This window comes from Myotis brandtii, unplaced genomic scaffold, assembly GCF_000412655.1.
Source record: "Myotis brandtii unplaced genomic scaffold, ASM41265v1 scaffold4, whole genome shotgun sequence".
NCBI lineage: Eukaryota > Metazoa > Chordata > Mammalia > Chiroptera > Vespertilionidae > Myotis > Myotis brandtii.
Genome location: NW_005365371.1, coordinates 857,439 through 885,410, shown reverse-complemented (window position 1 = coordinate 885,410; position 27,972 = coordinate 857,439). Strand labels below are relative to the sequence as shown.

Below are 27,972 nucleotides of genomic sequence, written 5' to 3'. Positions count from 1 at the left end.
TAACTTCCCTCCCTTGCCAGCCTGGTTGCCCACAACTGCTCTCCCCTGCTAACCCGGTCACCCCTAACTTCCCTCCCTTGCCAGCCATCTTGTGTCCACATGGGGGTGGCCATCTTGTGTGTTGGAGTGATGGTCAATTTGCATATTACCTCTTTATTATATAGGATTTTTGTTGTTGTTTTGTTCCTCTTATATTTTTCACTCTGGTGCCTTCAGAGTGAAAGCACCTTGTGATGGTGCTTCCTACACTTGCCTCCTACTGTCCAGTTTTCAGTCTCCTGCTGCTTCCTCTCATTTGATTCTCACAGCAACCCTGTGAAGTATGCAGGGCAGATGTTATGAGCCCAAATGATAGACTAAGAAAATGAGGCTCACAGTAGCTTTGCCCAGCAGGTCCCACCAAGAGCCAGGAGGTGTCCTGGGGCTGGAAAAGGGACCCCAGGCATAGTTTGAGCTTCCTGAGCACCTGTGCTATTCCGGCCTTGTGGGGAGGTGCAGGAGGTGGGCGTCACCTGCACCCAGCCCCGAGGTCATTTTGGTGGGTGACTGTCTGCCTCACACGCCACCTCCACCCACCCTGCCTGTGTAGCTCTGTGAGGTCTCAGGAATTGAGGAAACCGCTTCCCCCTCCACCTCCTGACCACAGCCTTGGCAACACGGGCCTGGGGCCGGCAGGAGCTGGCCTTTCCTCCCCGCCCTGCAAGGAGCCAATGGAACTTGATAAAACCTCTCCCAGGATGCCCAATCCTGGTTGAGACCGTGTGGGTGATAAAGAGGAAAGTGAGGGAGGCAGTCCCACCAGGCTGTGGCTCCCTGGTGATCGGTGTCCCGAGGTTGGGTGAATGCACCTGCTCTGCTCTCTCCTGCTGAGGGCATGGTGTGGGGGCCACCGCTGGTGGACAGGAAACCCTAACAGTTTAAACAAATAGGGCACAGCTGGCCTAGGGAGCTAGCGTGTCAGAGCCCAGAGAACACAATGGGCAGGCTGCCTTAGGGAGGGATATGTGGGGACAGGGTGTCTACCACGGGGCAGAGAACTGGGAAGTTAAGATGTAGCAGGCAGGGTTCAGGCTGGAGCTGGAGCAGAGCTCACACATCCGAGAGCCATTGGGTGCCTTGTCTTAGAGCACTCACTGGGGCTCTGTTGTTAACAGGACCAGGGGCAGCCACGGGCCAAAGGCGTGCCACCCCTCCAGGAGCTGGCACCTGGTGTGCGTACTCCGGACAGCTCTTGTCCTTTATGGCTCAGAGGCACCTGCGGCTAAGGTTTTCCTGACGATCCTCCCAGCAGCTCCTGGGAGAAGAGAGATGAGGTTGCACGTGGAGAGGCCGTGGAGTAGGAGGAGCCTGGCTTGGGAGTCAGGACCCCTGGCACCACTGTTAACTGGGGTGGGGGGGTGTAAATCATTCTACTTCCCTGGAGCCTGTCCTTGGAGCCGGGGGTTGTCGAGAATGTTACATAGGAAAGTTTGTCAAGCAGGCAGCAGGGCTCACTATTACCAAGCACAGGTCCCAGCCCCTCCTCAGGGCACTCGTGGGAGAGGCAGACACAGGGCAGAGCCCTGGCGGCAGGGGTTTAGCAGCCTCTTCTCCCTGCCCCACCCGCTGAAGGCACTGAGGTGAGGGTGCGGCTGCTTGGTCTCATGGTGCATTGATGCACTTGTTTAACGGGAGGCCGGAGTCTCTGTGCCTTCTCCCGGGAGACAGCAGCTGAGGCCGGTCCTCGCTGTGTCTCTCCCGGGCACACAGATGAGGGCATCCGAGAACGATGGGTTTGGCTCCACAGTGTTCTGGCCAGTGATCCTCTCTATCTGGTTACAGAGAATGCAGGGTCTCTGAAGGTCCTCTTTGGCACCCCGGAGTTTGTGGCACCTGAAGTGATCAACTATGAGCCCATTGGCTACGCAACAGACATGTGGAGCATCGGGGTCATCTGCTACATCCTGTGAGTCTTGGGTATAGGGAGGCAGGGGCAGGGAGTGCCACAGGAGGATCCACAGGCTGCTCTGATGTTCATGGGCCAGGTTGGCTCATGGTGGCGAGCCTGCCCCAGAGTTAGGAGGGTGGCAGGCTCCCATCTTACCCCCTGGCCTGCCCTTCTTGCGCTCCCAGAGGTCAGCTGCCCACTTCACACTCCCATGGGAGCACCTAGCTCCAGACACCAGGACCGGCCTTCCGGGCCCCTCGCCATCCCTGATGCTTGCCAGCCTGGGGCCTCTGGTTAGGAGGGTGGGAATGTGGCCGGTACCATGTAATTTACCTTCACTTGTGTAGGTGGGTGTGGAGAGGAGGGAGGGAGCCCAGGTGTGCATCTCCTGTGGGCGTCATCATTGTCTGCAGAGGACAGCACCCCATCCTCGCTGCAGTGGTCTGGACCAGCGCTTCACAAACAGTACATGCGTGAATCACCTGAGACAGTTTAGGTTGCAGGGTGGTTCAGAAGGCCTGGGGTACCTGGGAATCCACATTTCCAGGAGGGTCCAGGTTGCCAGTAGTGCTGGTCCAAGGATCGAGCTCTGAGGACCAGGCTTTAGGTGGGATTATAGCTACACCTGGAGGGATAGTAACAGGCAAGGGCACTAGGACTGTGGGGAGTGGACAGCCACGTGGGAGTGTTCACAGTGAACACATCCGTGTAACCTATACCCAGATCATAAACCACACACTCCCTCTTGGTGGGATCTTGCTGGTTTCACCTCTGAAGCCCGGGCTGCAGACAGCCATCGGCCTCAGAGGCAGCCTGCGAACTTGTGTGGCAGCGCACAGCTATGGGATGGTTACCCAGAAGGTGTAGATGTGCGTGCATTCATTTTGTGAAAAAGTAGATTTTGTTCTTCAAGCAAAAGGAAAAATTAAGCGTTTTCATGGTAAATAGGAGGAGGACCTCTCAGAATGCTTCCTTGGACCCCTGGGGTCCCCAGTGTGAGCAATGGCTGTGGGCGACCCTGCTGCACAGCCAGACTCAGGAACCCCTGTTACACAAGCTTTTCTAAATGTGGAGTGATTTTTTGTGCAGAGTGGCTTTTCCACAGGCTCAGGAGTTTTACTGTCACTGTGGCCTGTGAGGACAGCCTCCCTCAGCGTCACAGCCTCCCGTATCACAGATTCTGTACCCCAGAGTCATCATCTCCCCCTCCTCGCTGTCACCCCCACCAGCATGGCTTCCCCCAGAGCAGCAGAGAAGGCCCCGGCCAGGAGTGCGTTTCCCTGCCTCTCCCTATTGCAGACCTCTCAAAGAAAAAGGGGGCTGACAAGTAGAGAAAGCTGCACCTGATTCTGGAGGCCTGGCTCCTCGGTAAATAAGGAAGCAAGGCAGTGGGCCTCACCTACCCCTTCTGGGGCTGCCCCGCTGGACGATGCTCACACTGTCCTGGGCCTGGCTTGGTCCCTGAGTCCCTCTACAGCCATGAGAGATGTGCCTGACTGTCTCCCCGGCTTTCCCACACGAGCCGAGATCATCTGCAGCCACGGATTTCACAGGGTCCTCGTTTAATCCTCAGGACAAACCAGGGAGAGGGTCATGGCAGGGCTCCAACCTCCATTTGGCGTTGAGATGACCAGGGCCAAAGCCTCCCACGTGGCTGTCCACTCCCCACACTCCTAGTTGACCCAAGACTGATGCGTTTCCCAGGGTACAGGACTTTTAGTGCTAAAGCGAGGACAGTCCTGGGCCAACTAGGGCCTTTGGTCTCCCTGCTGGTCAGGGACAGCGCAGTGACTAAACTGCTCAGTACATGTTCACAGTGACACGTCTGCGTAACCCACACCCAGATCATGAACCAAACACTCCCAGGGCCGCGGGGCCCTCCTGGTGCCCTCCCAGTTACTATCCCCCGGGTGTAGCTATCATCCTCATGTCTAAGATCATGCGTCAGTTCTGCCTATTCTTGAACTTGATATAAATGGAATCACACAGAAAGACACGTCTGGCGTCTTTTGCTCAACACTGACTGTGAGGCCCATTCACGTTACTGTGTGTAGCTGTAGCCGCTCATTCTCGGTGCTGTGCAGTGTCCACTGTGGAGCATCATCCCACTTGCGTATCTATTCCATGTTGATGGCCTTTTGAGTAGATTCCAGTTGGGGTGTTGCAAGGGTTCGGATACATGTGTGTTAGTGAATATATTTATGCATTTCCATTGGACATATATATTCTACAACTGGAATCACTAGGTCATAAGAGCACTTTATTTTAAAATGAAAATCCTTTTAGGTAGAAGAACATAGTAATTGGGATAATATGTTGTATGTTTACTAGATTATTTTTAAAGCAAAGACCAAGAAGTAGGGCAGAGCTTTGGAAATGGGGAGAAAGTGATTCTGATGAGTGGGGCACCAGCCTGAAGTTGTTTTGTGGGGGCGGGGTGGAGAGGGAAGAGAGGTGTGTGTGGTGGGGACTCAGGTGGGCCCTGCTTAGCCTCCGGCAACTGCGCGCCCCCCCCCCCCCCCGGGGCGCCCCCCCCCCCCGCCGCTCAGGAGCCGGAGCCTGCTGAACACCGCCGTCCATCAGGCGGGCCCCCCCCCCCCCCCCCCAGGGTCCAGCACCCATCACTGTGGGCTGCTCTACCCGCTGGGACTTTTCCCCGCTGGCTCTCACAGTGGGATTGAGGTTGGGCAGTTCCCTCCCGAGCTAGGGCTCTCAGCAGAGCACATGGTGCCACAACAACTGTTGGAACCAGACAGATTGCTTCCTCCCAGTCCTGCTGTGCAGAAACCTGGAGCCGCTGCTGGAGCACCCAGAAGAGCTCTCTGGTGCCCCTGCTGCACAGCCAGGTTTAGGAACCGCTATTGCAGAAGCTTTACCAAGAGGGGAGTGATTTTTTGTGCACCGCGTCCCTCTCTTTGGAGCTTGGTTGTCTGTCTGGCAGTTTCTGGTGAGCCACCTTCTGCATGTGTACCAGAGAACCTCCTCCCCACCCCTCCATCTCCTTTCTGAGGCCAGGGAGAGATGGGGAGGCCAGGGAGTTGGGGGACAGGTGATAACATTTATTATTTAACACGTCTGTGAGCGCCTCTTAAGCAACCAGTGCTGCCTGCTGTCTTTGTAGGTTGCTCTGGCTTTGTTGGAGGGACTCCTCAAGCCCCGGGAGAGGTCAGGGCAGAGCCGGCCCTGGTGCTGGACACCTGGTCCCCTGCCTGCCTGGCTTTTCCAGGCAGAGTAGAGATGCAGCAGGCAGGGCTATGGGGTCCCTTCCCTCTCACCCCCGTTCTGAAGAGAGAGAGTCGATTTTGTGAATCTCCTGGAGACTCTTCTCGTGTTAGAAAAACCTACTTGATTTCTGGCAGGAAAGCGAGGACGGGGTGCTCTAGGCCACACTTCCCTGTGGAAGAACTTCTAAGCCTCGCCTTTTCTCTAAGACCTTCTTCTCCTGCATCCCTGCCCTCTGTTCCTGAGCACTTGGTGTTCCCTCACTGCCTGCAGGGGCACCACCCCTCTGTGCCCAGCCCTCACCCTGTTCCAGCATTCCTTCTCTCTCGCTGCCCTCAAACCAGGGTAAAGAGCAGCTACTGCTCTGCTTTCTCCTCCCAACCATCTTCCTGACGGGGCAGTGAGAGACTTCCCATTTCTGCTCATTCGTTGAGCACCCGCCATGAGAGCGAGCCAGAGTCAACCCCATCAGAGTCTAACTTCTGGGGACAGCAGGCGGTGAGCGGGGGCGAAGTGCCAGGGCCCAAGCATCGGGTATGTACTCAGACTTGGGTTTGAATGCAGAGCTCTTCAGAGGGATGCAGTGGCCCCACCCAGGGCAGCCCTTCTCTCCACCCATGAGCCAGACATCTCTCTGAGTCCAGCTCCGCATTTACCCCTTGCCCACACCAGGCCCAGCCACCACCTGCAGGTTCTTGGGTGGTGTTTAGCATGACTAAACCCCAGCTCTCTGCTTCCTAGGCCACTGCACAATAGGATACCCAGCTCTTCCTGTGGGACCTGCCCACCCTCGAAGTTCTCTCACCACACTTCAGTATTTGAAGGCTAAAATGGGATCCAAGGCGAACTCTTCCTAAGCAATCAGTAGTTCTGCTATTAGATGTGTGGTCTCCTTAGCTGGCCATTCATGCAGCCAGCCGGTCATCTGCTGCTTGAAAAACACCATGGGGAAAGTGTAGTCCAAGAAGCACTTCTCTTTGTTCGAGAAAGGGTTCACCTTTCTCCTGCCTTTCTGCCCTGAGAGCAGAACAGACCTTGTGTCAGATTCCCTGGGCAGAGTTTTGCTGCAGTGAGGTATTAAGAAATTAGAACATCCTGCAGTACTGACCATTGGGACTCATCAGCACAAAGACTAACATTTGACCATGAAAAATGAACATGAAGACTCTGTATTCACTGGTGAAAGACCATTTCAAGTGAGGAAAAAGAGCATCCAAGAACTTGCCCACACTGATAACAATTTTGTGAAACCCAGATGAATCCTTTGGTTAAGTTGGGGAGGAAAAATATTTTCCTCTGCCCTTTTAGGTTCAGTAGTGGGGGCCTGCAAATCAAACAAAAGACAGATTAACAGGAGGAAAAAAAGAGATTTGACTATGTACATATGCATAAGAGGTAAAGAAATGTGACTCAAGGAGGCATTTAGGGTCTGAAGCTTATATACTGTTTTAACAAAGAGCGATAAATTGGAGAGAAGTCATTAGACCAGAGAAAAGAGTCTGGGCAAGGCTTCTGGAGGGGTTAAGTTGTTAGAAGATCCTAGGAAAGGTATGGTCAATAAGGATTGTTTCGCAAGTTTGTTATGCAAATTTGTTATGCATATAAGAGTCTCCTCCTCTACAAATGGAAATGTATATCACCTTAACAAAGAGAAATTTATGTCCTGCTTTTAGACAGAAAGAGAGAGGACAGAGAGCTAATTGCCTTCAGCTCAAGACAATCCTTATACCATATTTGGGATCAATTAAAAACTAGGCAAGACTAGGAAGAGAGGTGAGTGGTTGAGTTTTAATGCTATGATTATTCTGTTTGTTATTGGGTTAATTTTTTAATCAAATGATGCGTGATCCTTATGTAAATCCTGGCAATAAAGTAAAAGTTCAAAGAAAGTTTTAAAAAATCTGTAAAATCCCACCACCCAGAAACAGCATTACTAAAATTAGAACACTCTCTTTGTTATCACGCTCTGCATAAATACCATGTTTTATTTTAGAGACACACTCTTTAATAGGGGAGATGCTGGGGGAGCTCAGTCAGGCGAGGAGCCAGCTGGGGCTCAGGGGTATTTCAGATGGATGGGCTGCCAGGAACGAGGAGCGCCAGAGGCCAGAGGTGAGGAGGCTCTCCCTGGCTGTGAACATTACAGAGATTAAGGCCTGTCTTTGCAGGATTACAGTTCCTAATTAGGAAGGGAGGTTTACAGAAGGGGGCCTTTCAGCATTCCACAGCTGGGTTGTTTGCTTTTTCTGCAATCTTCTGGAGTGCTGAAGGACTCTCTCCCCCCTCCCCCCACCGCTCTGTTTCAAATGGAAAATGTCAAAACAGAAAGAAGCAGGTGGCTGACAAGCAAGAGTTGGGCTGCTTCTTGGTGGGCCTAACTGAGGTCTGCGAAAGAACAAAACTTCAGTGGAGTAAATGTGAAGGTGGAAGTGACTTTATTGAACGATTCATAAATCAGGCAACATCCCATCTAGTAAATAGAGAGATGCTCCCAGCATCAGTAGGAAATGGAAGGGTTTTATGGGCAAAAGGAGTCCTAGCAAAAGAAGAGAAAGGATTATGTCAGGCCCGGACTTTTTCTTTGGGGAGGGGAGAGGGGTGGAAAGGGACCAGCAGAGTTTTGTTGTGCAGATGACCTCCCTAGGGCTAATCAGGGAGTTTCAGATTGACTAAAGATTACATTTCTGGAAGAGGTTGAAGTTACAATTAAATCTTGGTTTGATGTTGTGAGAGCAAATGACTCCATCTTGGGCCTGTTATTCCTTTTTTTAACAGGTCACACGGGATGGCAGGGACGGGAAAGCTTGGAGCGCCTGGGAAGTCTAGGCCAGCACCCTGGGTGTATAAAAGGGGAAACTGGGGCCCAGAGCAGGAAGGGAGTGGCATGTAACAGTGTAGATTCGGGGAACGATAAGCTCCCACCCTTCCCCCACAGTTATGTGACGGAGAAGGATGATCTCCATGCATTCTTAAAACATAAATCAGAGACTGAGACACTTTAATGCCATCTATAAAAATCTGTTATTCAAAAACGCAAGTTTGTTGATTAGGGTGAGATAATTCACATTACCAAAGCTTGCTTCTCCTCACAAAAGGCCTTGCCAGAGGGTTTCTTCCATGCCAGGGTTTCCTCACGGTATGTCAGTGGGTTTTGTTTTACAAAACTTCATTCTTAGGTACAGGTGTATTTCATAGCTGAGGGCCCTGAATGCCAAAACAGCTCCAGAAGGGTTTGTGTGATTGGTTATGATGATGGGCTCCTAAGGATTTGGGAGACTGAATTTAGTGAAGCCTTAACTTGGGAAGTTGATGGCAGGAATGGCCCAGATTCATCTCATGGGGTTCAGGAGGGATCAGGGCTACCTAATTTGTGGGGCCCAGTACAAAATTTAAAGGTGGGGTGAGTTGTCCAAACACTAAGAATCTCCAGATAACAGTAGCAGAATATTAAACCAAGGGGTGGGGGTGTCTAGGCCAGCACCCTGGGTGTATAAAAGGGGAAACTGGGGCCCAGAGCAGGAAGGGAGTGGCATGTAACAGTGAAGATTCGGGGGACGATAAGCTCCCACCCTTCCCCCACAGTTATGTGACGGAGAAGGATGATCTCCATGCATTCTTAAAACATAAATCAGAGACTGAGACACTTTAATGCCATCTATAAAAATCTGTTATTCAAAAACGCAAGTTTGTTGATTAGGGTGAGATAATTCACATTACCAAAGCTTGCTTCTCCTCACAAAAGGCCTTGCCAGAGGGTTTCTTCCATGCCAGGGTTTCCTCACGGTATGTCAGTGGGTTTTGTTTTACAAAACTTCATTCTTAGGTACAGGTGTATTTCATAGCTGAGGGCCCTGAATGCCAAAACAGCTCCAGAAGGGTTTGTGTGATTGGTTATGATGATGGGCTCCTAAGGATTTGGGAGACTGAATTTAGTGAAGCCTTAACTTGGGAAGTTGATGGCAGGAATGGCCCAGATTCATCTCATGGGGTTCAGGAGGGATCAGGGCTACCTAATTTGTGGGGCCCAGTACAAAATTTAAAGGTGGGGTGAGTTGTCCAAACACTAAGAATCTCCAGATAACAGTAGCAGAATATTAAACCAAGGGGTGGGGGTGGGGGGCATCAAAGGGTGGGGCCCTGTACAACCTTGAGGCCGCCCTAGATCAGGGTGAATGGGGAGTGGATGCGTGGTGTGACAATGAAGTCCTCAGAGGTGAGCGGTGAGGCCAATAAGCCATAAAGCTGTTCTATTCTTCTTTGAGATTTTACCATCCGAATTTTATCTGGAGTAAGCTATGGGTAAATGAGTCATTCCTGAGATCACAGACTGGGGAGGCAGTGGGATGAGCTGTCTACAGAAGAAGGGGAACATCTGTGGTCATGGGCCCAGCACTTCCTGTAGACCAGGCCTCGTGCAGGTCCCTGCACTACCATTTCCTTCATGTTCATGGAAAGGTTTGTGTAAAGTTGCAGGTAAGATTCAGGCTCTAGAGCAGCCGTGGGCAAACTACGGCCCGCGGGCCGGATCCGGCCCGTTTGAAATGAATAAAACTAAAAAAAAAAAAAAGACCGTACCCTTTTATGTAATGATGTTTACTTTGAATTTATATTAGTTCACACAAACACTCCATCCATGCTTTTGTTCCGGCCCTCCGGTCCAGTTTAAGAACCCACTGTGGCCCTCGAGTCAAAAAGTTTGCCCACCCCTGCTCTAGAGACAGATGCTGTCACCAAACCCAAGTTCCTGTGTCCGATGCTTCGAATGGCAAAACTCAAAACATCAGAGTTTGGAGTAAGGAAAGGTTTATTGATCGAGAAGGCGGCAACAGAGAAGGTGGGAGACTTAGCAATGCCTCAGAACCATCTTGCTCGGTGGACTAGGTTAAGGGTTTTTAGCTGGTGGGGCAGGTGTTGATGTAAGACTTTGGAACTTAGCTGTTTATGGCTTCTTCACTGCATCTCCTGGAGAGCGGACCCTTTGCTCTGAAGGGTGTGGCATTCAGGTTCCGGTTACGTTCCAGTCCTTTGGTTCCGTGTGTGACTGGTGGGCCAGGGAGACTTTGGGTCCAGGTCCAGCTGGAGGTCGAAGTTCTTTTCTCTGCACGTGCTTCGGCTGCGTGACATTGGGGTTTTGGTCTGTTGTCTCTGAAAAGTAACTCACATCTTGTTAAATAGGATAGGACTGTTTTGAACTGGTTCTGCGTTTGCAACATCTGGGTTCAAATCTACTGGCTGTGAATCCTTGGGCAAGTTACTTACCCCCACCCCCGGGCCTCAGTTTCCTCATCTGTTAAACTAATGAGTTACCTGCACTATAGGGTGATGTTAAGGTTGAATGAGTTCATCTCTTTGTCCAGTGCCTGACACATACCCTAGTGAGTATTTGCTGCCGTGACAGTGATGATGGAGAAGGGGAAGGAGGGAGGGAGAAGTAGAGGCGGTGACCACTCTGAGGTTAAGTAGTAGGTTCTCCGTACAGAGGAGGAGTCTGTGACACAGAGTGCTTAGGGGGATGTCCACGGTCACCCAGGGAATGAACAGGCATGCCCTTTCCTCCACCGCGGGGCCTCTGTAGGAGCTTTCTGGTTTGGCCTAAATGCCTCAGGGCACTGAACTTGAGTGTAGATGGGTCACCAACCCCACATTGCTGATTCCATGTCCACCATCCATCTATCCACACATCTTTGCTGAGCACCATGTGTGCTGGGCCCTCTGGGTGCTGACAGGAGCAGGACAGGTGGGTGCAGTAATGGGTGCTGTCTACCATGTGACCATCGTGGGAGGGGCAGGAGCACAGGGACCTTGCAGAGGTTCTGTGGGGAGAAGTCCTGGCCTGGGCCTGGGGGAGAATAGAAGACAGGGAGGAGGTGTCCTGCTGTGTACTGTGTAAACGGAAGTAAATTCCTTCGGCCTCAGCCTCACAGGTAGGAAGTGTCCGGAGACACCCCAAAATACAGTGAGCACTGAGAAGAGGCGGGGGCACTAAAGCCTGGAGAGCCACATCCTCTCTTATTTCCCCAGGCGGGAGGAGAGGCAGGCACAAGGGCGTTTGGGGGTGCAGGGCTTTGCTGGCTCTCACCTTTGACCTCAGCACTCACTTGGGGGGATCATCTCACCCTACTCTCCTCCCCCCCCCTACCCCCAGTTCACCTGCTCTCCTGCTCTTCTCCCAGGGTCAGTGGACTTTCCCCCTTCATGGGTGACAACGATAACGAAACCTTGGCCAACGTTACCTCAGCCACCTGGGACTTCGACGACGAGGCCTTCGATGAGATCTCCGATGATGCCAAGGATTTTATCAGCAACTTGCTGAAGAAGGATATGAAGTAATGAGTTGAGATTTCCATCTTTTCAGCTTCCCCAGGCCCTGGACTGGTGTCTGGAGGCAGGGAGTTCCTGTGCCTGTCGTGGGTCCCTCACCTGGAGGGAGGGTGGGCGTTGTGCATGTGGGGGATGGGGAGGGAAGGGTCTTCCTAGGCCCCTGCTCCCCTGTGCCGGACACTCCACTCGGCTTGAGGAGCACCGAGACCTCACATGAAAAGCAACCCTTAGCCAGGGGTTGCAGGGAGAGTGGCTGCTTGTGCATGAAGAGTGACGGCCCCTTTTATTTTCCCTGTCTGGTCGTGGTCTTCGGAAGCCCTGCTGGAACCTCGGCCCTCTTCAGGGTTGCACAGCGTGTCCTATCTGTGGGTCCTGACTGTACCTCCAGGCCATTCTGGTTTGGTGGTTTTTATATCTAAATTATTTAAGAACTCCCTGCTTGAACATGACCAGGCACCGCTCCCACTGCCCAAAGTTACGCTGTTTCCAGACCACAGGGCTCAGCCCTCTCCCAGCTCCATCTCTGTCCCCATAACAGGGCAGACACTGAGGTTCCCCACCTCCACCTTCTAGGGCTGCCTGGGGCTGCCCGCGTGGTCTGTGGATGAATCTACAAAACACTTGTGAAAAGGGGGCTGCTGTGGTGTGTGCAGTTGTTTAGGAAGAGGCTGTGAGGAAAGGTCAGACATACAAGGCACTCAGTATTTCATTCAAAGACTGGAGGTTGAAGTTGCTGAGGAGGTGAGGTTGGAGGAGGCCTTGGGTGTGGCAGACAGAATTCATCGATGAGGACTCACTTGGTGAGGGGAACCAGCTAAACCAAGTGAGGAAGGTGAGAGGGACTACGTGTGTAGGGGGAGAGAGATGGCTCACCCCAGGGGAAGGGAATAGTGGGGGTTCTGTTGAGAGCAACTGGCCAGTTGGGCTCCACACCCCCTCTGTAAACAGGTGGCCAGAGGAGGCAGGGCCAAGGAACTGTCTTTGGCCATAAGAAGCAGATATAAGCTTGGCCCAAGAAGGGTAGTGTTGAAATAGGCGGTGTGACAGAGGATGAGAAAGGGAGGGGCAGCCCACCTCCAGGGCAGGCAGGAGGCTCTGCAATCTCAGGTGCCTGCCTGAGCAGGATTCCCCCAGAGCAAGTGGATGGTCTTACTCCCCACCCCGCACCCCACAAGCCCTGCCTGGGACAGGAGAGTGCGGTTGCTAAAGGAGCAGCGTTGGGGGGTCTCTTTTTAGCGACCTCAGGGCCGACTTCTCCAGAGGCTGTGCTCCACACTCCTTGTGAGGTCTTCACATTTTTCTGTCCGGCCTTTGTATCAGAGCAGGCAGGCCCTAAGGAGAAGCTGCATGTTGGGAGGGGCCTAGAGTCCCTTCGGTGGGAGGGGTCCCCCCTCCCAAGGTGTCCCAGGGAGATGCACACCTCTTTCCCAATAACTGGTCCAAGGACAGCTTCACTCACTGAGGGTTTGGTAAAGGAGGTGTTATGTATATATTTTATTTTCTCATCTGACCTTGAATTTATTCAATGATCTATGTTGGCCCCACTGTGCTCATAAAATGCCCTCACCTAAGCACTGATTTCAAATAGACCAAGACACTAGATTTCCATGAACTCTCAAACTTAGCACGTCTCTTCAACCAGAAGTCTTCACCTAGCGGCACTTTTTAAAATGTTTTCCTGTTATAAAAGAAATACATGTAAATTATAGAAAATTTGAATATAAGAAATTAAGATAATTCATAGTCCCCTTATCTAAAAATCAGTACACTTGGCTACACTTAGCAAATTTACTTATACTCGTTTTTCTACATATGTTAACATTTGATTCTTTGGGCTTTATTAGTCCTATTACAATTAAGGTGAAATATTTCTAGATTCCCAGAGCTTTCAGAAAGAGTAAACGAGTTTCAGTGTGGTTCTAAGGTTGTCATAATGCATAGATTGTATGTAGGACATAACTCTTTGAGTTTTAACAGGAAAAAGCTGATACTCAACCTTAACATGAGACATGAGAGTTTAGGAATTCTCAGAGATTTGGGCCTAATCTCTGAGGCAGAGCGGTGGGAGGATTAGGCCTCCATAGCCCCCAGCTCCCATGTGACCAGCAGACTGACCCCAGTCTACAATGTGGTGCCCGCCATTCCCAGACACACCTGCCCTCCCGCACTTGCCCTTCCTGGACCCAAGAACAGGTCATGAGACTCCAGTTGCTTACTTGATGGTTAGGCCTTCTTTACTCTGACCTATTCTGCATCCAGTCTGTAACCCAGACCAAGAGAGGAAGACCTGGTCATGGTGGACGGACTAGGAGCAGATGCCCTGGGCTCTGCCCTGTGTGACTGGGGTCAGGCACCCTCCCATTTCTGATCTCACAGCGGTCTCTGAGTCCCCTCCTGCTTAGAAATCTTCTGATCTCTGCCTCTATCAGAAACCGCCTGGACTGCACCCAGTGCCTTCAGCATCCGTGGCTAATGAAGGACACCAAGACCATGGAGGCCAAGAAACTCTCCAAGGACCGGATGAAGAAGTACATGGCCAGAAGGAAATGGCAGGTAATGAGATGCTCACTCTGGACTGGAATGTTGCTTCTCCTATTTGCTTTTCAAGCCATCCTCATTCCCAACTTGCCCTGGCCTCACTCCAAAAATGTTTAAATCTTTTTCTGAAATAGTCTGGGACCAAAGCTGGCATTTTGTGTCCTCAGGGCTAGGGATATGCACCTTTAGGACTATTCGGCAACCATAGAAAATGTGGTCTCCTTAAAGGCAGCGTGATGGTATAAAATTTCTTTGTGATGAAGGGGGAGAGCACATGACCTACAAAGAGAGACGTGGCCCCACCCTCCAGGAATATTGTATGTTACTAGCTACGTGTCTTTAGGCAAGTGACTTACCCTTGTGGTGCCTTTGTTTTCTCATCTGTAAAGTAGGGATAATAGTGGTACCAATGTCACAGCCCTGTTATGAGAATTATATGATTCTAGAGGCCCGGTGCATGAAATTCGTGCACTCGGGGGAATGGGTTCCTCAGCCCGGCCTGCGCCTCTTGCAGTCCAGGAGTCCTTAGGGGATGTTCAACTGCTGGCTTAGGCCCTCTCCCCCTGCAGGCCTAAACCAGCAGTCGGACATCCTTAGTGCTGCCGTGGAGGCGGGAGAGGCTTCTGACACCGCCGCTGCGCTCACCAGCCCTGAGCTCGGCTCAGGGCTTCTGGCTGAGTGGCGCTCCCCCTGTGGGAGGTACACTGACCACCAGGGGGCAGCTCCTGCATTGAGCGTCTTCCCCTTGGTGGTCAGTGTGCATCATAGTGACCGGTCATTCGGCCGTTCAGTCGATTTTCGTATTAGCCTTTTATTATATAGGATAATCTTCATCTGGCCTTTAGCACAGTGCCTGCTACATAGCATGTGTTCAAAAATGACACTAGTAGCTCATATGGCTCTGTGCTAGAGAACATTCAGAGCACTTTCTATACATCAAGTCTTTTAATCCTTGATTAATGTTATCCCCACTTTTCAAGGGCAGAGAAAGGTTAGGAAAGTCACCCAGGATCACTTAGCTAGTCAGTGGGAAAGGCAGGATTCAAACCCAGAGCCTGGCTCCAAAGCACACAGTCTTAACAACAACACAAAATTGCCTTCGATTTTAGCAGATGGATAAAACCATATCCGAAACCACAGAGAACTTATCATCTACTGTATTGTTTTATTCTCATTGTTAGTGTGATAAAATTCCCGGGCTAGGGAGGGGGCCTGCGTTCTATACTCATGGAACGTATAGTGTAGTGGAGGGACTGAAGCAAATAGACATAAAAGGACATAACACCCAACAAGAATTATAAACTATCGGTATAGCTCTCCATACCATATATGTGAGTACGGGCAGGAGAATGGAGCCAGCCGCTGCCCGAGCCGGAGCACAGAGCGGGTGACAGCACAGACGGAGGAGAAAGGCACAGAGGCTGAACCTCTGGGTTACGCTGACCTGAAAGGAGCCATCTGTTCCCTGGGCAGTCAGGCACCTGGGCATTTAGACCTGCCTGTGGCAGAGAAAAAGGAACCATTGTTTTAGGGGCAACTGGGACACTGGTCATCTGCTACACGGGATGACTGAACAGTTCCCTCAGAAACCACACTCCCCACAGAGGCAGGGAAGGGGCTTCAGGTGGGGGGTACAAGGGACTAGGAGCCGTGCTCCCCACAGCGGGAGTCAGTTCTTGATCCCTACGCTCACCCCACCCCCACCCCGTCTGAAGGGTTAGGTGGACCTGGCCGCCCTCAAATGCCAGGTAAGTTGAAAGACTGTGCTGCTCACCTTACCCTCTGGCACCGTTAGCATCCAGTGAAATCGGAGTAGCACATATTCTTACAAACAAAACAAAGCAAGACGGGGCCACAAAAATCAAAGGTTGACTTTATTAATGGTCCTGTGGCCAACAGATCTCAAATAGTGGGATCTCTGGGGCAGGCAGGTGCTGGGTGGGGTGGGGCAGTCCTCAGCGGTGGCACTGGGCTCTGCCTGCCAGGCTGTGGTTAAGGGGCAGCAGCTTCGCTGCAGGCTCTCTGGGAGCAGGCGCATCTGCTGTTGACACACCCATCCCGGGACAGGCGTGGAGAAGAGATAAGCAAATGGGAGAGGAAGCAAATGGAATTTTTTAGTCAAAGGGGTCAGGGAACCATTAATTTGCTGGTATTTTAATCACTTAAAATTTTTTTCTTGTTTACACTGTTATTAGTCAGATGGTTTTCTGGAAGTGAGGGGCAGAAATTCTGGGAGAAAAGGGCAGAATTCAGAGAAGGAATTTTAAAGTCATATTTTAATATGGGTGGCAGCCTTTGGAAATGATTTTCCCACAGACACGGTGGTTAGGCTTCACAGAAGTAGACCACACAATCCCTTTTGACCCGTCTTGTCCCTGAAGCATAATATCACTGGTGACAGTTCAGCTCCATCTGACCATCTTATGTTACATTGCTCTCTTAGGAAAACGTTTTCCGCATTTTTTATGTTAATTTTCACCTGAGGATATTTTTCCATTGATTTTTAGAGAGAGTAGAAGGGAAGAGGAGAGAAACATCAACATGAGAGAGACACATTGATTGGTTGCCTTCCACATGGGCCCAGACAGGGGCCTGGGATCGAGCCTGCAACTGAGGTACATGCCCTTGACCAGAATCGAACCTGGGACCCTTTAGTCCATGGGCCGATGCTCTATCCACTGAGCCAAACCAGTCAGGGCCGTGTTCCCCACATTTTTAACTCCAGGCACCAGCACCTTAGCTGTCCTGGAATAGGTTCCCCGTCAGAGCAGTGAGGTTCTGTGTGGTAGAGCCGGTGAGGTGGAGGGAAACAGAGGGGGGTGGGTGGTGGTGGAGGGAAAGGGCAAGCCCAGAACTCTCTACAGATGCCCAAGAGAAAGGTCCTTGTTTTCATTCTCATGTGGTTTTCATAAGAGGCCCAGAAGGAAGGAAGCAACATGGAAACAGCCCTATACACTAGGCAACATGGAGATGGCTAATCATATTATTGACCTTAAAATAAAATTATTCTGAAAGAAGGTATGTTCTTCCACTTATACCTGAAAGAGTTTTTAAAAGCTATGGTGGTGAGTAGAGCCTTGAGGGTGAGCAAGTGGAACAGGATAACAGGGCTTTTGCATGCAAAACCAGAAGCAGAGGACTAGGAGTTTGGAGGCCCAGGGACAACCATCTTTACTTTCTGGGAACCACGAAGACCCCAGCAGCACGGACCACAGGGCCATCGGGAGGAAAGCCTTGGGCACAGTGCAGCACTGAGTACGCCTGGCAGTCACCTTGGATGTCATGCACGTCTCGGGAAACTCTGATCTGGGGCTGTTGGTGTATAAAGGGTCTCTGACCGCAGGCTGGCTCGTAGGTAACTAGCTTGCCCACTTGCCAGGGACTGTCGCAGCTTTAGCACTGACAGACCCTTATCCTGGAAAGCCCTCCGTCCTGGGCCCGTGAGGCTGGTTAGTCACTCTCTCGGGCTCCCAGGGGAGGGGAGCTGCTGCCTTAGAGAGGCCAGTACAGACCATGCCTGTGTGCAGCACAGGACCCAGCCTGGCCATTGCCCGCGAACAAGAAAAAGGCTTCCTCCAAACAAGGATGGAGTTTAGGGAATTGAAACGTTGCTGCCTTGATGTTCCAAAAATTTCCTAAGGTTTTGATGAAGTAAAACAGCAACCAATTTTCAACTCAAAGGTATATACAAATATGGTTCTTTTCCAGTTCTGACAAATAACTTCCTTACCAATTTTTTAAAATATGTTTTTTATTGATTTTAGAGAGAGGGGGAGGGAGGACAGAGAGATAGAAACATCCTGGAGAGAGAAACATTGATCAGCTGCCTCCTGCATGGTCCCTACTGGGGATTGAGCCCACAACTCGGGCATGTGCCCTGACCAGGAATTGAACCGGAGACCTCTTGGTTCATGGGTCGAATGCTTAACCACTGAGCCACGCTATTTTTTCCCCCATAAATGAGTTTCCAAAGATTGAATTCTGGCATAAATTATTTAAAATTTTTTCCCTTATTAAGCATATACATTTCTCCCTGTTTTAGAAATTATATGTTATATCACTCCAACTGATGGAAAATTTTCCCATGTATGGTCTATTTGCTAATGTGAATTTGTCGCCTCCTCGGAAATATCGTAACTCCTTTGTTTGCCTTGTTCTGGTAACTTCATATTAGTCATGTTGTTAATAGATGAGGAAATACTTCATTATTCCACACCATGGAAGTGAAGACCATCCTGGTGTTTGGAATTAGGGAGCCCAACGGCTCAGGGGGGTGTTCCCTGCTACATATTCTCGAACATGAATCCTAGGCTTCTGTGTAAGAGTAGAGCTACAGGGAGATTTGAATCTTCTGGTTCAAGGACATGAGGCCCAGAGAAGGGAACAAACTTGCAAAAGGTCACATAGTAATCAGTGGTTCAGGAACTAACCAGTCCCTTTTTGGGAATGAACTCTCTGCATTTAGAGACTCCTGGCGAGGGCAAACCTCTCTGCATTGGATAAAGGATACAGGGAGAGGAGAAGGAAGGGCAGACTCTGAGAATCTGGCCGACTAGGAAGCAGCTTGGCCTGATGTTGACTCTATATGGATGGCTGCCTGTCTCTCACACGTTCCTGAGGTCAGAGTAAGCGCCCACGGGAAGAGCTGGGTCTCTCAACACTTTTGCCAGCACATCAAACAGATCAATGTGGCAGCCTCCTCCAGAAGAGCACGCGAGATTGCCAAATGGTCTCGTTCTCTGCAGGGCCACCGTGCCTCTGCACAGAGCTGTTACTCCATCATCGTCTCTCACCTGCTTCCCCCGCCTATCACCTTCACCCGGGGCTTCCTGGGTTCTGTTCAGAGTGACCCAGTTTCACCACGGTGACAGAGGGCCAGAAGCACACCAACACCAACAGTGATGTATTTGAGAGGGTGGATGGGCAGAGGACAGAGCAAGATGGTAAGATGGAATGTCTGTCCAAAGTGCATGAAAACAGTCTGCAACACCAGTGGCATGTGACAACAGAAAGTGATCATGGCCATAGCCACAGGCCACTGCTTAAACCACACACACACATACACACACACACACACACACACACACACACACACACTTTTCTATATGATTCCTTAATGGCCTGAAATTCTTTACTTTGGAAATAATCCTTTTACTGAAGCATACTGGCTTTCCAACTAGTCCAGAGTTGTGAGGCTTTACTGAAATACCTGAATGTGTGACGGTAACTTGAGGGAAATGGCTTTGGCACAGTTTGAGGTCCAGTGGGTGAGTGGGAGCCCTTTGCTGGTGTCCTCCCTCTCTCAGCAGCCAGTCTGCGCCAACATCTGCTCTCTGGATGCACAGCATCTGGGCGCCTGAAAAGATGCTTTGGGTGGAAGCAGTTGGTTATACTTTAGTTTCTTATCTTAGTTTTCCCATTGACTTTAGAAAAGGAGTAAGAAACTTTAATTAAAGGTAAGAAACATAGATGCATTGTATGTTATTGGGGATTTTTTTGACCTAAATCCTATGCTTGGTAGGATTTTCACACTGCAAAGAAATTTGCATCTCAAGTTCTTGCTTCCTTTTCAGCAGAAATTCTGTCTACTCCCAAGGTGCCTCGACTCAGAAAAGCAAAGTGCCGTTGCTTTGCATCTCTCCGGTGTGCTTTTTGATGCCTGGGTGTACCCCAGGGGAGAGCACCCTCCAGAGCTTCACTTGCATTCATAGACTTGTGCTGAGCCAGCCAGACTGTTTCCCAAAATCTCTTAAGTATCTGGATCAGCCACAGAGCTAAGTGAGACCTTGGAGTCTTGTCCAACCCCTCCTTATGCAGAGAAGGAAACCAGCCCAGAGAGGTTAAGCGACTCACACGAGGTCAATAGTGTGCTGCTTTCCCACTTGCATGAGGACCTGTGGGATCTGTAGTAATGATCCTCTTGACCAATTGCAATCCTGTCACTGGCATTGTTTTACGAGAAACAGCCCTGCTGCGCCTCGTCAGCAATAAGTCTTTGGAGCTGTCTCAGCCTGCAGTTGCTTTATATAAACTCTCCCTTTTATGGGAGTTGGAGCACAGTATGAAAAGGGTTTTTGTCTCATGTTGACCTTGTTTAGTCACATTAACGCACACATCGGTTCCAGGCCCCATTCCATTCTCCGAACATCTTCTGACACACTGATAGTGCTGAGCAGAGCAAGGTCGGGCGCACTTCTCTGGCAGGACCTCGGCACTCGGGAGGCCCTCATTCCACGGACGGCTGCCTCTGCTGGGCTGGGCTCTCCTCCCTGAGCCCCACTGCCCCGCAGGACCCAGAGGCACCGCCCGAGGCCAACCCCAGTGTCTGCTTTCCAGAAAACGGGCAATGCTGTGAGAGCCATTGGAAGACTGTCCTCTATGGCAATGATCTCAGGGCTCAGTGGCAGGAAGTCCTCAACAGGATCACCAACCAGCCCTCTCAACGCAGAAAAACTAGAATCGGAAGGTAAGGAGCTCCGGGAGGGTTTCCTCCTCCCTGGTGGTGAGGAAGGAAGGGCTGGGGGATGGAGGGGCATTTTGAGGAGTTTATTTTGGGGGTGGGCTGTTGTTTGGTAATACAGTCTACAAGGATTAAATTCAGAACTACTTTTAGGTTGCTCTGACAATAGTTACTAAGCCTAATTACTCTTTAATTGTTTAACTTGGGTTTAACTATTTTCCGAAGTAAAGTTATTATTTGTCTACTAGAACTAGATAACCTCTATTCTTTCTATGTTGTACATAAGACTTAGCAAAGATTTATTCAAACCTCCCATTTTTCTCATTACAAAAGTACTACTTATATATTAAGCAAATATAAAGCTTCAATCACATGTAGTTTATTTTTTCAAAATATCCTGTTTTTATTATTTTTAAAATATATTTTTATTGATTTCAGAGAGGAAGGGAGAGGGAGAGAGAGATAGAAATACCAATGATGAGAGAGAATCATTGATTGGCTGCCTCTTGCATGTCCCCCACTGGGGATGGAGCCCGAAACTCAGGCTTGTGCCTTGACTGGGAATTGAACCATGACCTCCTGGCTCATAGGTCGATGTTCAACCACTAAGCCATGCCGGTCAAAAATATTGTTTTTAGTCTTTGTATTGATTGGCTGCCTCTTGCCTGTCCCCCACTGGGGATGGAGCCTGAAACTCAGGCTTGTGCCTTGACTGGGAATTGAACCATGACCTCCTGGCTCATAGGTCGATGTTCAACCACTGAGCCATGCCGGTCAGACAAAAATATTGTTTTTAGTCTTTGTTTTTTTCTTTGAAAGGAAAATTAACTCATATAGTCCATATTTGTTTGGCATTCTTTAAAATACTAAAACGTGACTGGAAGGGCTGCTCCTAGAGATCCTCGGGGTAAGTTACTTGCCCTCGGAGACGTTGCCCCATCCATCTCCTCAGTGAATGCCTCTGCCTCTTCCTGCATCGGATTGATGCAGGGTCTGGCCCTTATCTTCTCGAGGTGCCTGCTTGGCCAGCGACACCCCTCCAGCCCCGCTGCCTGGTGCCATTGGTACCCAAAGGTGAGAAGCACAAAGGCAGGGTCATCGGCCAGGCCGCGTACTGGGCTTCCTGATGTAGCTGGGGACAGAGTCGCTCCTGACCCACTCCCGCCACTCCCAGATGACCCACAACCAGCCTAAAGGGGAGAGGGATAGCATGCAGGAGCCCCTCCAAGTTCTAGCTTTTCCCTGGACCAATCCCAGTCCCGGTCTGCTCTCATGCACCGTGGAGCAATGTAAGTGAGGACAACAGAACTGGCAAGTGGAAGAGGCCTCAAGGACCTGGTTCCTCCCTTCTCAGGAGCAGGGAAGGCCTGCTCTGCAGGGAGACCAGGAAGGCTGGTGTGGCTCAGTCCTTCTTAGACACCCTCCACTGAATCCTGAAACAGCTTGAAATATAGCCAAAATCCTTGTTGAAGATTATTTCTTTTTTCAATGTGTCAGCGTAAGGGAAGGGGGAGTCCAAACATTTCCCGTTTAGTCACAGTTTTCTCTTCTGCCAAAACCACATGGCAGCTGGCCAACCTATCCCCAGGAGAAAGGTGTGCTGATGATTCAGTCCTCTAAGCTGCATTATTTGCTAAATTGGAGCTACTTTTTTAAAAAATTTAAAGTCAGCTTTTTTAAACTAAGGGAGAGGAAAGAACAAGGAGTGAAGGGGTGACCATGTCCTCTCCCTGTCTTCTAGGAGATGTCGCCCAAGCTTTCCTGGAGGCTGTTGCTGAGGAAAAGCCCCATGTAAAACCCTATTTCTCTAAGACCATTCGTGATTTAGAAGTGGTGGAGGGAAGTGCTGCTAGATTTGACTGCAAGATTGAAGGTAAGTTGTAGCTGTGACTACAAAAGGGGTTTGGGGGCTGCTGGGCCCCTACTGTGTGCCCTGGGCACGATGTCAGTTCTGGGAGCCATTGGGTAAGCCAGGCTCTGAGGGAAACTGGGTCAGGAGGAGCTGGCCCAATGCCCCCACTCCACCCTGAAGGTTAGTGCCGTCAGTGACTTACCAGGGGCAGATTTGACATTTCACTTACTTCCATCAGCCACTAGACCCGAGTTAAAGTGATTTGTCGTGGACGATAGTATGTGACCATGGAGCCTGCTTAATGAAATGAAGTTTCAAGTTCCTGGGGAGCATGTGCCCCTAAAGGCTCTCAGAGGGAGGCTGGCCCGGAGCACGGGCTGTGGAGTCAGCAGCTCTGCTATGAGGCCTGGGCAGTGATCTGACTCTCTGAGCCTCAGGCCCTCACCTCTAAGATGACGTCTGATGTCCTGAGTGGCTCTGGGGATTCTTAGTTGATATGTGAAAAGAGAAACCTTTTAAGTCCTTTAAGGATGTGACGGAGTCAAGGGAAAAGTTGTGGGACTGATAAGAGCAGAGAGCATGCAGTGTGACTTCAAACGGAGGGAAGCTGGGATCCAGACACCGGTGCCGTCTTCCCCATGCGTCGCTGCTGGCAGGACAATGTGGCCATAGAATCGTGCGCTGTTGGAGCTCAAGGGACCTTAAGGGATCTTAGCATAGCACACGAGAAATTAGCAATGGTGGTGACACAAAGCATTTCAGTTTCCATAGACTGCAACATCCTAGAAAGATAAAGGGCAAGATAAGATTGGCTTCAAGTCAGTGACTGTCGTGTGCCAACCAGAGTGGAGGGTTATCTTCCATGTCAGTCTGACCAAATGAAGCACAGGTGTTCATCAAGCAACTTGCTCAAGACCTCACTGCCAATGACAGCAGTCAGAACAAAGCATTTTGTAAGATTCTCTAGCAATATGGCCACATAATGTCTTTTGGATAAAGTAACCCAAAGTTAGGAATGAAAAAACAATTTTTCACCTGTGTCGTTGTAGTATCAAAATGCCTTGTAAATGCCTTGCCCACCATAATCTTTCTTTTCATTCAATTCTTAAAATGTGATGTGCTGCCTTTGCTAGTGTGGAAAGGCTCAGGTTGGGGTTCTGCTGAAAGCTCTGGGGCCACAGCCTGTGACTCACCACCACCATTGTCGTTGGGTCTTCCGAAGTTCTTTCCTTTCTTCTTTTTCTTTTTATATATACTTATTAATTTCAGAGAGGAAGGGAGAGGGAGAGGGAGATAGAAATATCAATGACTAGAGAGAATCATTGATCAGCTGCCTCTTGCACGCCCCACACTGGGGATTGAGCCCGCAACCAGGGCATGTGCCCTGACCGGGAATCGAACCCTGGCCTCCTGGTTCATAGGTTGACGCTCAACCACTGAGCCACTCTGGCAGGGCTCCTTTTTCCATTTCAAAAAATTATTAGAACATAATGACAGTCATCTTTGCACTTTTCTGTTTGGAATTATTTCTTTGGTATTTGCATAACTTTGACTGGAGCACTGAGGGGAAATTAAAGCATATGGATGCTGTTTTAATTGAAATAAAATTCTACTTGAATGTTAGAATTCTTAAGTTCTAATATAGAATTTTTATTCTGGTTGTGGTTACAATTTTTTTCCTATAAAAGTACTTCTTCAAAATTTAAGAACAAGAAGAGGTAATGGGGAAGGGGAAAGGGGGGACTTACTAATACTCTCAACAATAAAGATTTTAAAAATAATTTAAGAACAAATCAGTTAGAATTATAATATACAGGGTGTGGCAAAAGTAGATTTACAGTTGCATGTGAAATGCAGTTTATTCTTGTATCATTTATTATTATTTTCCATATGAACAACCACAACTGTAAACCTATTTTTGCTTCATCCTGTATTTTAAAGGCATAATGTGTGTGTGTGTATTTTTTTAATGTTGGACTTTGCAGAAACATGGTTAATTCATAAAATGAGGCTAATCAATGTGATCCATTTCCAGTTATCTAGAGGCAGATTATGACTTTGGATCAGACTAAGACAAATACTGCTTTCTTTTTCTTAGCAGTATTAGCAGCTCCTCTAACTTGCATTTTATAGAGCTGTTATCAGCTTTGAGTTATAACTTAACACACCATATAGTTTACCTATATTAAGTGTACAATTCAATTGTTTTTAGTGAATTTACAGAATTGTGCAATCATCACCATAGTCCAATTTTAGAGCCTTTCCCTCACCCCCAAAAGGTCCCTTGCACCCATTTGTTCTGAATCTTCATTTTTATTAAATGTATTTAAGTTCAACTTTTATACAAGATGAAAAATTTTCATTTCATCCCAGAAGATAACTGGCTCTGGGCGTGTCACTGGAGGTGGGCTGGTGTTCCAGGTAGCACTCTGCGTCTGTGTGTGTGCGTCACCGTGCCCACACCTCATGGCAGCAGTAATTGGTCCAACTGAGGAAACTGGAACCCTTCTTTGGGATTGATATATGGACACTGAGAAAGAATATCTTTCATTGGGTTAGTAAACACAGACCGTGGAAACCCAGAGCTGCCGGCAATCATCTTCCCTAACTTCGTGGGAAAAGTTCATCTAAGAGAGCAGCAGAATTGAAAAAAATGCGGAGGGGGCCCTAGTTGGTTTGGCTCAGTGGATAGAGCATCGGCCTTCGGAGTGAAGGGTCGCAGGTTCAATTCCAGTCAAGGGCACATTCCTGGGTTGCATGTGTGTGTGTGTGTGTGTGTGTGGCGGGTGGGGGGGAGGGGGCAGGCCCCACATGGATGGGAAAGGGGATGACTGTGAAACACTTCACGCAGGGTTTTATATATTAGTATTTACAATACAGTTCGGTTCAAACGTCAATATCAAAGCAGCTGCTAAAAGGCAACGTCGTCGTTTTTTCCCGTTACTGCATTAGTAGCTTGAGAGTTCCTTGCATGAACTGATACGAAATTTTGAATGACAGTTTTTGCTACCTGTGTTCCCTCCCTGTGATGCAGGATACCCAGACCCTGAGGTCGTCTGGTTCAAAGACGACCAGTCCATCAGGGAGTCCCGCCACTTCCAGATAGACTACGATGAGGATGGGAACTGCTCTTTAATCATTAGCGATGTGTGCGGGGATGACGATGCCAAGTACACCTGCAAGGCTGTCAACAGTCTCGGAGAAGCCACCTGCACAGCGGAACTCATTGTGGAAACCATGGAGGAAGGAGAAGGAGAAGGGGAAGAGGAAGAAGAGGAAGAGTGAAACAAAGCCAGAGAGAAGCAGTTTCTAAGTCTTAGTACAAAAACTATTTCTCTAATGCTCAAAACCCCAAGATAGTAAAAGCACCTAGTGTGATAGATTACCTAGTTAGGTCATTTTAGGGTCAGTTCTTAGCAACAGCAGTTCGTACCTAGCAGTGTTATTGATGGGCATTAATTTCAGTTAGCAGGCACCTTAAGATACTAGTACATCTAGATTTCATTTTGAGAAATCACCAGTAACTTGGCCGACCAGTTGATTTTAAAGATAAAGTAACCAAAAGAAGTATTTTTCTGGGCAAAGTCACAAATTTGAAACACTCATAAAAAATAAAGCCCCGCGGCCCCGGGTCAGCCCAGAGGCCCCTGGAGACGGGGGTCTCTCTCCCAGCTCCTAACTCCAGAGAACTGGGTCTCCTCCAGGCTGCAGCCCTTCAGTCTGAAAGCAGTTGAGCCGTTTTAACTTACAAGGCACATTTTACTCCAAACTATACTGTAGACATTCAGACTTTTCATTCCCCCTTCTGCCTGCCCGTTTTTCTGGATCTGAGCTTGCCATGAGTTTAAGCACTAAGGACATTACACTTAGATTCTGAAGACAGGTCCCCTGCTCACAGAAGACTGGCTTCCTTAGGAAAATAAAACCTCCTTCTAAAATCAGTAGGCAATCTAAACTTATCCCCTCTTTGCAGGTATCTAGCAGCTTCAGACATTTTTATAAGAACTCCTGGGGGAAAATATCCTTGCTAATGTGCTTTTCTTCTGAAACCAGGAGTCATATTTGTGCTGTTAGAGACTATCAGCTCTGCATGTGTGGTAAAGATTTTTGTGTTTGTATGAAAACCAGTTTGCTGAAAAGTTAGTCTTATTTATTGGCCACCATGAAACATTTCAGCTGATGAAGAGCTATAGAACTCTACATACTTTGGAGTCTCCTTCAGGATAGTCTGAGTTTGACACACCTTCATTCTAAACACCCTCAGAGAACTCTACCTACCCTATAGATTCCACGATGTGTTTTTTTTTTTCTTGAATGTGCATCAAACATGCCTTGCTCCCAACCTCAAAATATATTCTCAGACCCAATAAATGCATCAGACGTGCATCTTTAGGAACTTTTAACTTTCTTTCACTACATTGGCACTTAAATTTTTCTTTATAAAACTTTTTGAAGGTCTTAAACAAAGACCATAAACTGATATGCCTAATACATTTTCTGTGTGTGTGTGTGTGTGTGTGTGTGTGTGTAACATTCCAAATGTTTTATTTTTGTCCACTGTTTGTAAAGTGCAGCGATTTAATATTTCAAGGGACTTTTTAATAGTTCCTCAAGAATCGATCTTAATTCAGTGCAATCCTACACGGTATCAACATTAGAATTTTGCTATTACTTAGTCTTATGTTATCCTCCATTCTATCTTATCTGCTTTTTGCTGCTAATTTCAAATTGTCAGTATTTTCCTTTTTGCTTTTTAAACAGTTACAATATTTTTCATAATAGCCACACTTTTGCCACAGTTTATTATAACAAAGGGTTTTTAATTTGATTTAGAGTATTCAGAGCTTGTCTTCATCACTTTGTGTTTAGACTATAATCTTGGTGTGTGTGTGTGTGTGTGTGTTGTATGTGTGTGTGCATGTGTGGTGTGTACGTTTGTTTACAGGTTTTTGATGCCTTCTTGAAATTGTGTTAATGTTCTCCCAGTTTATTATGCCATCAGAATGGTAAATGAGAACACTACAACTGTAGTTAGCTCACAATTTTTAAATAAAGGATACCACAATGCATACTTTTTGTTCAGTCTTTGCAGCCTTCTCTTTCTTCCCATGCCACCAGTTGTAGACTACCCAGATAGACCCTGGAAACGGAAAATAGATGTTGTGCTGCATAAATGGCAATTCTGGTTGCATTTCAATAAGGAGCAGGATGACTTAGTTCTTGTATATACTAGGTAGCCTAATTTGCACACTTAGTTCAGAATTTCTCTCGAGCATCAGTTTGGTTCAGTTACGCTTCCGATATCTATAGTGTCCTCATAGTACTAAAATCTACATGACATTTCCAGCATGTGGCAAAATCATCCTCATCATTAATATTATTTACCAGGGCTTGGTTTGCATTTGTAACTTTGATGCAACTCATTATTAGCTGCCAAGTGCCATCTTTCCATGTCTTGATATTGAAGTATTTGTTACCAGGATACTGTCCTCCTGCTTTATAGGAAGTCTGTTATCAGATATCAGATGGTGACTTCCCCATGTCTGGAGATCCAAACAATATTGTAAATGTTATAGAAAGAATCAAGACATGCCATTAAATGTTGTACTAGATAATTCTATGATCCCACATGGTCTGGAAAGAAACAATCCA

General features: G+C 48.7%; 1 protein-coding gene across 2 annotated transcripts in view; it reads left to right on the top strand.

Annotated features, from left to right (window-relative positions):
- MYLK (myosin light chain kinase) overlaps positions 1–27,389 on the top strand; it is a 176,846-nt gene extending 149,457 nt beyond the window's left edge. The window contains exons 28-33 of one of the 2 annotated variants that reach the window (XM_014545250.1): positions 1,822–1,945; positions 11,323–11,475; positions 13,900–14,023; positions 20,345–20,474; positions 22,210–22,341; positions 25,355–27,389. In XM_014545250.1, the coding sequence (XP_014400736.1) occupies positions 1,822–1,945; positions 11,323–11,475; positions 13,900–14,023; positions 20,345–20,474; positions 22,210–22,341; positions 25,355–25,605 (914 nt within the window). In that variant the 3' untranslated portion in view covers positions 25,606–27,389. The remainder of the gene's footprint in view (positions 1–1,821; positions 1,946–11,322; positions 11,476–13,899; positions 14,024–20,344; positions 20,475–22,209; positions 22,342–25,354) is intronic. The other variant, XM_005873108.2, reaches the window with a different exon arrangement.
- The last annotated feature ends 583 nt before the right edge of the window (positions 27,390–27,972 follow it).